At 42.9% G+C, this 9,574-nt stretch overlaps 1 protein-coding gene across 1 annotated transcript in view; it reads right to left on the reverse strand.

Moving 5' to 3' along the window:
• LOC104122612 (microsomal triglyceride transfer protein) overlaps positions 1-9,574 on the reverse strand; it is a 28,347-nt gene continuing 18,773 nt past the window's right edge. Inside the window, exons 12-18 of the mRNA XM_009634766.2 lie at positions 8,486-8,697; positions 7,749-7,846; positions 7,526-7,647; positions 6,513-6,740; positions 1,599-1,723; positions 1,096-1,266; positions 1-169 (exon numbers count right to left, since the gene is read on the reverse strand). Coding sequence (XP_009633061.1) covers positions 1-169; positions 1,096-1,266; positions 1,599-1,723; positions 6,513-6,740; positions 7,526-7,647; positions 7,749-7,846; positions 8,486-8,697 — 1,125 coding nt within the window. The remainder of the gene's footprint in view (positions 170-1,095; positions 1,267-1,598; positions 1,724-6,512; positions 6,741-7,525; positions 7,648-7,748; positions 7,847-8,485; positions 8,698-9,574) is intronic.

Genomic DNA, 9,574 nt, shown 5'->3' on the forward strand with positions numbered 1-9,574 from the left:
TCAAAACCAGTTGCTGGAGGAATCAGACTTCGCGCCAAAAACCTTCCTGCACATGTTGGAGTTTTCTTGATGGAGAGGGTATTCGTTACCTGCCAAGAGTTCTGCTTTCCCTCTCCTTGCAGTGTAGCGTCTGCCAGATGGTAGACTTTCATACTTAGTCACAGAACGCCTGTAAAGACACGACATGGTGGTGTGGCATTAGCAAATATATGCAAAATCTGTACCCTGTAGGTGAGGCTAGAGATAAACACTTTATGTACAAATGAGATTACGCTTCCACGATGTGTAGGTATAATCAGAAGATGGTTTAGTATCTGCAGAATAATAGGTACTTTTTTCCTGGGATTTCCTGGAGATCCTTGAGTTCTTTAATTCCTCTCAGGCCTACCATCTTTTGGATCAGAAAAGCCTGAATGGGAATCTGGCACAGGTTCTGCAAATGTTATTGCCCTGAGGTCTTCGCAAATAGGGATTAGGAGGGAGGAGTAAACCCAGCTTCTCACATGGCAATGCAATTACTACTCTTTGGCTACTGGAAAGCATCTTTTTTACCTTACTGCGCAGTTATTTAGCTTTCAGGAAAGTTGGTGCTTTAATAGAATACGATAGAACACGACAGTTGCAAGAGCTTAATCGCCAGGTACTTTTGTTGACACTAGTAAATAGCAGATGATGAAGAACACTTTCCACTTCAGCTAGTTCATAGCTATGCACTGCCCCTCTCAACGGTGCAACAGAGAACCGCTGCTGGCAAAGTTTCAGGTCACCATCAGAGCTGGTTGTATGCAAGGGGACCAGTGTCCTGCCACTTCAGCTAGTTTACTTGCAAAGCCAAATTAGAAAATTGGACTAAAGTGCACATTCAGGACAAGTTGTGATCTTCAAAAAGGTCCTTTCTGAATCTCAGGGGTGAGGGACAGGGAAGAATGGGTTAGCAGAGAAGTTGGTGTGTGTAACAGCCTACACTGCACCTGATGGCATTAGGCTGAAATTTGGCCTCTGTTGTTAATCTCTCACAGCTGTGAGCACCAAAAGTTCCAGATTCAGCAGCTGGCTGGAAGGATGCCTCAGAAATTGTGTGCTCTTAGTTCTTACCTGAACGGAGACTCAACTCTGTCCATCTGCATACAGACTAAAAATGGGTACTGTGAAAACTGCACCGTGGAGACGAAGTCCAGTGTTGTTTCTACTTCCAAAGTGGTTTCCATTCCAGTTTTAACAAAGAAGGAATCCACCTCAGTGTTACCAGCTATAAACATGGCTACCCTGCAAATAAATTCACACATTACAATTAATTCAAAAAGAGATTAAGAAAGAGGAAAGTAAACTGCAAACAGTCCTACCATCCGTACATAAAAACTGCCCTCAGAGGAGCCTGTTCTTCAGGTAAAGGTATATAAATTCAGATGAGACCAGTGGGAACTGGTATTAACCAGGTGCAAAGGAAAAGAGAAGTACAAGCGTTCTCCCATGCACATAATTTACTTGATTTTAACTCATCTGCTAAGTCTTTTATATTTAAATTCTTCACATAGGGACTATGGAGGCTCAGGAGCCTGAGCTCTCTACAGCTATAGTGCATGCAGGGAGTATCTCACCGGTTCTTGATGTTGGTTTTGGATTCCCTGTACCACAGGCTGAACTCCATCCCTCCTGAGATGTCAATGGCGAGGCCACCCAGGAACTCCGCACTGGCCCTCGGCCCAGACTGCAGCTGAATCTCCTAGAGCCATCAGAAAGCACAGGTAGCCCCCCCGTTACTGACTGCAGACCTCGGTGGTTTCCTTACTCCCTTTTGTACTGCAATCGCGCCACTTGTCATTTTGCAGGAGCGAAAAGGAATGGAGGGCTTTTCTGAAGGGGTGGACAAAACACCCCTGATGTACCTCGCTCCCTAGAAAGTGGGATGAAGCTAAGGCGAGGTGCCTCGCATCCTTCCCCTCTCCCCCCCCACGCCAGCTGGCATGATTTCTGCGAGGGGTATCACTGTGAGGAATATCATGTCCTCTGCCTCCAAGAGCGCCCATGCAAGCCCCACGGGGGCTCTGCTGGCAGCCCAGCTGAGTCAGATTAAACCCCTCGCTGGAGCCCCAGCAATGGCGAGTGCAGTACGACTTCTCCAGCATGCCCGAAGGCAGCCCCGTACCGGCAGTAGGATGCAAAGTGCTGCAAGCAGCCGTACAGTGTGTAGTGGCTCCGAACCCACCATATGGCAGGAATTACAGCTTCAGTGGCTGGGTGGCCAAACCCATAAACTAATGAGCCTTAATTGCCACTGTGAATTTGCATTTAATGCATTTTCCATTAACCATCAAGTGTGCTCACGGCTTCTTGAAACCTCTACAGCTGGACTGGAAATGCATCACGTGGAGTCCATTTCGGAAGTGATAATATAGCTCAGGGTCATGGCAGCTCATTACTTTTAAGTTTTGACACACAGCCAAGATTTTAAGGTTCACTCGGCTTGGCAATCTAACTCACTTTATATAGTTGTCCTGCTTCCCTAAGAACTAGTGGATTAATTCACTGTTTTAAAAGAACCATTAATTTGGGAAAAGTTTATTTTGATCATGCCCCTCACATACAGGACACTTCTTCCCCTCTCCCAGCTGGTTTTCTCCCTCCTCCCCGCTTTCTGTGCCTGTGGTATTCTCAGCACCTGTAATGCTGCAGGCATTTGCAGGACATGTGAATACCCGACTTCCTCCCCCTTTTTGATGTCCAGGCAGCTTAAAAGTCTCTCTTCTCTTCTTAGTTATTCAGTAGCCCAGTGGTTCCAGCTAATGCTGTCCCAAGATTCAAGAAAGAAGTAAACAGAGAGAGTCTGGCTTCCTAATCCCTGTAGCAAGGAGCAACATTTGGGGAGGTTTTTATTCAGAGCATTAAAGTTTTCCTGCCGTAATCAAGGACTTGGATAATTATGGTGGCTGTATATGGTTACTTCACCTTTTAGGGTAAATAAATAATCTCCTTGGCAGGACCAACTTGGCAGTCAGTTGCTGCTGCAGTGGGCTTGAGGTTTAATGTAAGAATGCAGTGGGCTGGCTGTGGCTTATAAATCCAGCGCACCCCCAGCAAGTGTGGCCATACTGTGCTCTGGTTTCTTATTTTCACCCAAGTAAAAATCAAGGGCTGAAATTGTGGTCTTTCAGAAATCAAAGGGAGTTTATCTACTGACTGCAATGGGGCAAGGAATAGTTTCCGTGTCGGTCTGTTTAGGTGTGGAGACAAAGCTTGTTCCACTTTATTTTACTTTGCTTTTAATTGGGACTGAATTGGTGGGTAGCTGTTAATGAGCAAGGAGGTAACAGTATACATTCTGGCAGAGACATGTACACACAACCAGAGGAGCGGGTATTTTTAGATGCATTGTCAAATTGCACCTAATAATATTAGAGTAGGCTTGGTTTGCAATGGCTGCACAGTTTAAGTCTTTAAAGGCTACCTAGAATTAAGTCAGGTTTGTCACTGAAACCAGCAGAGAAGCTAAGGGGCACTTGTCTTGTGTTTTACTAGCTCATCTATTTCCTTATTTAGAGCTCAGTCCTGTCCTTTGCCTCATGTGCAAATCCAGTCCAGGCCGATGGGAGGTGTAAATCACAGGGACCCAGCCTCCTCAGGAGCAGTATTTTCCTTTCCCTTTCTATTTTAAGCTTTGTATGTCATTTGCAGTGGAAAATGTGATCCGAAAGATCAGAATTGGTGGTTTGCTGATGTTTAAAATGCTGAAACATTCTATGTTTCAATAAAAAAAAATGTTTCTTTAAGTACTGCACTGGCAGTGCTACTGTAATGCAACGCAGCGATGGCTGAAACGGGCTCTTATTTGGGAACTGGCTACCTTCCACTGGGGTCTGGCTTTCAGATGGTGTCTCTGAACTATTAATCCAGTATTTAATTTCTCTGTGCTTCTGGCAGGTGTGTTGCCTAGGAGAAATATTAACACTACTGAACTTTAATGCAGGTGACTTAGGAGTCTCAAAAACAGTTTTATGAGAGCTGTTTATTTTATAGAGGGAATTATAACTTCTGGACAGTTATTCTTAGCCCTCGAACAACACTGTGAGAACTGGCAATAGCTGTAAAATACACTCTGATTTCAGTTTGTGGAGTTACATGAGAAAAGATGTTATAGATGGTGGGCGGGAGTGTAAGCTTTAGAAGTAATATTACTAACTTGGAAATCACCTCTCCAAAATGTGCCTATTGCGATTACTGCAGCTGTAAAGTTAATGAAAGGAAGCTATTTTCCGGGGGGGGATTTATTTGGTAGATTTGACAGCACTTTGAGTACCACTCAGTTTTGGTCTTTCTGTGCAAAATGATCCTTATAAATAGCGATAGGGAGCGGAACTTAGTTCTAATGTTTAAAAAATCACTTTTCCCAAAACCAGGCTGTACCAATGCAAGAATTGCAACCCAAATATCACGTAAGTTCTTTCTGACAAGTCAATTGCCCCATTTTTAAGTTCCAAGCCATCCTTTTGATGTTGGATCTCAACTGCGCTGCCTGTATCTTACGTTTGTTTTTCGCCTGTTCTGAAATCACACTGCGGCCAGCTGTGGCACACTGGGTTTTGGTATCATAGAATGAGCACTGTTTCCCATGCCTGGTTTTCTTCTTTAAAAGAAGATAAATCCACGTTTGTCTTGGTTGTCTACAGTATGAATTTGTAAAAGGGCTTATGTTCTGGGCAAGCTCTGTCTATGCTGGCCAGGGAAAGTGGCGGGTAGTACCCAACTGTCAGGCAGCTAGATTAATTACAGCCCTCTTGCACTGTTTTCCCTCAGTTCCAGTGTTAACGCCTTTCGCACTTCCATTCTGACAGTGTTTGCTGCTACAGTTGTAATTACAGTTCAAGAACTTGATAGGTGAAAGCATTTCTAATGATGCTTAACTGGGTTACGTGGAAGTGCCCAAACCATGTTGATGTTGCTGTTGACACAGAACGTAGCTGTAAAACCATCCTTAGAAAGATGTGCTGCGTTTAAAATGCAGCTCAGCCTGAAGCTGTGTTAAATAGTGCTTTAAACAATTTTTGCCTTGGAGGGATGTAGAGGTAAGAACAAGAGCCTATTTGGTTGTGAACACACACTTTTGATCATGTCCACTGCTTGAGTCCCAAAGAGCTTAGGCAGCAACCGTGCTAGTGGCAACCCAAGAAAGAAATGGGTGGGATCCCATCTCATCACACTGCTGCCCAGGCTTCCAGACAGTCAGCGACTGACCGAAAATGTTACACCCTGATATTGTTAAAAATGGCAGGCAGGCACAGCCCTGGCGTGCCCCAGACTTTTGTGAGGTTCTCCAAAGATGAGAAGCAGAGAATCTGCTGGCTGGCAGAGCTCTCAGGGTGCCTGGCCAGCTGATTCAGCCAGGGTATGTATGGAGCTTGGTGCATGCACAGCAGTTGGAAATATTTAGTTCTGTAAACACCATGCTCATAAGCTCAGGACTGGACATGATTATCTTTCTCACCTCTGCAGTCTGCTTGTTAAATAGGTCATGGTAAAGTTTTTGCCCATAATCTGCGTGTGAACTGTAAAGCGTTGTTGGAATGAGCTTTAGTTTGTCAATTTGTGCACTATATGGGAAGCCCTCTGGACTTACTTATAACACCATTATAAAGGGGCTGAGCTGGGTTCAGGATGGGGACAGCTGCCATGTGCCGGGGGTGCTTCTGTGTAATTTTGATCAGAGTGGATTTTCTCATCATCTGCTTTTGGCATTTTCTTTTGCCAAGAATGAAAGGGGAAAAGTAAAAAGTAAAGTTCAAGCCTGCAAACGTTTCATGAGCTGAGTGCTGATGTTAAATCCACAAGGTCTAAGGAGATCCCTTCTTCGGAAAAACAAAAATATCAAACCTGGTCCTGTACTTTCAGAGAGATGTCTAGATTTTTAGTCCTCCAAATAATGCATAAAATTAACAGACCATTTGTGGTGACAGTGGCATAAAAACTATGCAATCCTCATTTTAATTCCTGGGTTTGCCTAGCAATAAGCATTTGAAATTTGGACCTCTTAGCATTGTTCTTTGAAGGTTAGTTATCTGGACAAGTTTGAGCACCAGTGATTCCTTCATTCAGCACCTGACAGTTATTGCCTAATTGGATGTTAGGTCTCTGGACAACTTATGAAGAGGAAAACTTAGGTGGTCACATGGGACAATACTGTGTTACAAGAAACTGTGGGAGGGGAGGCCATAGCTGGTAGCAATATGAGTTTTCTACAGGAAGCTCAGTTGGATTTGCTTTTATTCAGTGTTGCTTTGTTTTCTAGAATGATACCTGTTCTCACCTTTGTTCTAGATTGCTCTTCATGTTGTTTCATTCTGTTGTTTAATACCTGTGACTTTTCTATTGCTCCCATAGTAAGAGAAGCCTATGTAACCTTGATCAGGTTTATCAGCATTGAAAAGAGAGAAAATAAGATGTCCTACAATAACAGTGTGGGGGAGGGAGCATCTGTGCTTAAGAGACAGAAAAAGAAGCAAACAGTGTGCTATTAGTACCTGTGAGTGATCTGTCAGGAGGATAAGTCCTTTCACCACGTTAATGGGATCTCCAGTTGCTGAGAACATTTTAGACATTAAATCACCGTACCCTTGGAAAAATGTAACTGGCCTGAGTTGGACATCAAACAGAATGGCTGACATGCCAGCAAAGGAGTCCAGGTTTTCCTCGCCTTCATCAGGAGTTGCAGCTATTATGGACTCTAGACCTTGAGCTTCAATCACCACCTAAGAAGCAACAGTGGTGCAGAATCAATGAAAAAACTCTGCCTGACCCAGGCTGTTAACAACTCTACACATTTTCTGAATGTCTAAGAGCCTAACTCTGATTTATGTAGTTGTAGATTAAAAAGTATGAGGTTAAGACGTAAGGGAACTAGGTAGAGCAGCTAGAAAAATGGAAAATAAAATAATCTCACAGCATTTTTTTTTCCTTTTAGTTGCAGACAGAATTTGCCCACATGCAGATCACAATCCCAAGCTTACTTTTCTTTCAAACAAATTTTCCCTTATTCATGTGACTATTTTCCACAGGCATTTGGGAAGAAAACCCAAAGATGTTACACTGCATAATTTTTGTCCTGCAGAAATTTAGGGGAATTATAATATTGATGGTAGTTGCCAACATTAAGAAAAGGCCAAAACAGAGGCATTTAAATCTCGTTTAAATCTCTTTGATTCGTACATTTGATCTACTCTTTGTATTTCAATTCTATGTTATACCTGAAAGTTCATTTTACAAACTCACAAAGCTTTTACTGATTACATCAGATAAACAGTATAGGCTTTAACCAGAGACAGAGCTTGACAGATGATATAGAACAAAACACCTGTCTTTTGGTTAGGGCAAACATGTGCCTCGCTGGCTGTTGTGGGTTTCTTTTTCTGTTATTGACTTGTTGTCTGCCCAGTGCAGCAAACCTTATGGTCTTAAGCATTAGCTGAATTGATTTAGAAGCTGTAAGAAGAGGACCACATACTGGCTTAGTTTTTATGTACAGTGTGGCAGTTACCTGGCTGGCATGAAGTTCAGCATTTCTATCAAAAACACGGATGTTCATGTTACTTCTCCTTAAAATGCCAGAGCCTGAATAGAGGATGTCAAGGCTGTATGTGGATGATACATCAGGACCACCTTAATTAAAAAAGAAAGAAGGTACCTGTGACTAAACTAGTGAATTAATCAAATGTTTGGGAATACAAACAGGGTTAAAAGACAGTTTCATGGTTACATACGTGTCATATAGCCAGAGTAGGCAGAGGAAGAGCCCATCTTGGAGAAGCGATCATAGTTATGAGCACGCATGTCCTTCAGAACTTGCCGAACTGTTTTGCTGTGGTATTTCAAAACAAACAAACAAACAAAAACACAGAGACACAAAAATGTTACGGTACCAAATGTATTACTGTTCTGTAGAAATATCAAATTTCAGAGAGGGTGAATTTCCCTTTAGGAAAGAGGGTCTTCAAAACCCTCACATTTTCCCACCAAAAATCTGCCCTAACTCAGAGTCTCTTTTCCAATTTCAGCTACCCCCTGCAGTCATAGGTAGAAAAGCAAGCAAAGGTCTTGCTTGAAAATTAATGGTGTTGAGAACAAGAGATATTTTGATTATTTTCATTCTAGTGCTGTGATGTTTAAAATCTTTCTGGTTCACTCGTTCTTAAAATCTAAAAGCAAGGGTCCCACTGAGAGAATTAAGACCAACAGATGACATTTCTTACAGTAATGCAAGTTAGATGCCTTATTCTTATTTGTACCACTGAAAATGCGAATAGCTATTAAATGAGTGTCATCGAAATGCAGAGATTTATTCTGAAATGCCAACACTTAAAAGTGACACAAAAATCAGGCGTCCTTTTTATACTCTCCTTAGATTTTTCAGTAGCAATTCATGAGAACCTGTGTGTTCTTTGGGTTTCTGCAAAGAAGTAAGGATGAGCTGTATTTATTTATACTGAACTTAATGTACCTTGAAGGCAGTTCAAAGTGAAGTATATCTTGGATCATGGAGAGCATGTACTTGTTCATTTCCAGGGGCAGTTCACCAATGGAGAGCAGGATGTTCTTCACTTCCATGTAGGATGGGTTACTGTTTAAGATGACAGCAGCTGCAGTGGTTCGCACTGTCTTTTCATGGACTTTACGATTCTGGTGGTATATCCTGTTCATTGTTTCCTTCACCTGGTCAGGAAATAGATTATTCAGTCAGTGCTCACACAGATGACTGGGCAAAGTACAGGTTGGAAACTCGTTTATAATATCAGCTTAAGCTAGCTCCATAGCTAAGGCTAATACATAAGGATATATTTTCAGCACCCTGTTTTTCATGGTGCTTTTGGAATGTACAAGACATGTATAGCTCAGTGATCACATGGGCCAGTGGGGCATCTGTCATGTTCTCTCAGCCACAGTCCAAATACAGCCTTCCACACTGATTTTCACAGTGGCACTGTAAATAAGTTGGAGCACTAAGATCAAAATGCTGTGGCAGTGGTAAGATCAAGAGAGAGATTTCCTTGACTGTTAAGGGAGTATGTACTTTAAAAAAATCAAGAATCTTGCGATTTTAATTTTCTAAATAGTGCCTGTGGTGGCCTCTTTTCCCCAAGAAGGTTGCGACACATCTTTGTTATGGATAAATCCATGGAGAGCCATGCAGAACAGCCTCCAGCACGTTCATTGCAGAGCAGCACACTGACAAGCTCAGTCATGGCTGCCAGCGCTAGGTATGAAATGGGATGCAGGGTAATGCAGCAGAGGCAGGACCTCACATACTGCTATTTTGTATGTCTTCTCTTACTCTTGGAGGCTGCAAGGTAAGATGCAGCTATTTTACCCTTCTCTTACTTCATGCATTCTCCCTGGCTATGTGAAAGCACAAGGAAGAACAAGGGTTACACAGGTGCCCAAGTGCTCCTGATGTCTCCTGTACATCACAGAGAAGGCAGTGCTCTTGCAAAGGGAGACCACTTTTCCCTGCAGATTGCCTGTCGCCTTTGATGGCTGCGTGTGACTCTGGAGCCAAAGGCTGACTAGCGCTGGCAGACTGGGAGCTGGG

This window comes from Egretta garzetta, unplaced genomic scaffold, assembly GCF_000687185.1.
Source record: "Egretta garzetta isolate BGI_Z169 unplaced genomic scaffold, ASM68718v1 scaffold72, whole genome shotgun sequence".
NCBI lineage: Eukaryota > Metazoa > Chordata > Aves > Pelecaniformes > Ardeidae > Egretta > Egretta garzetta.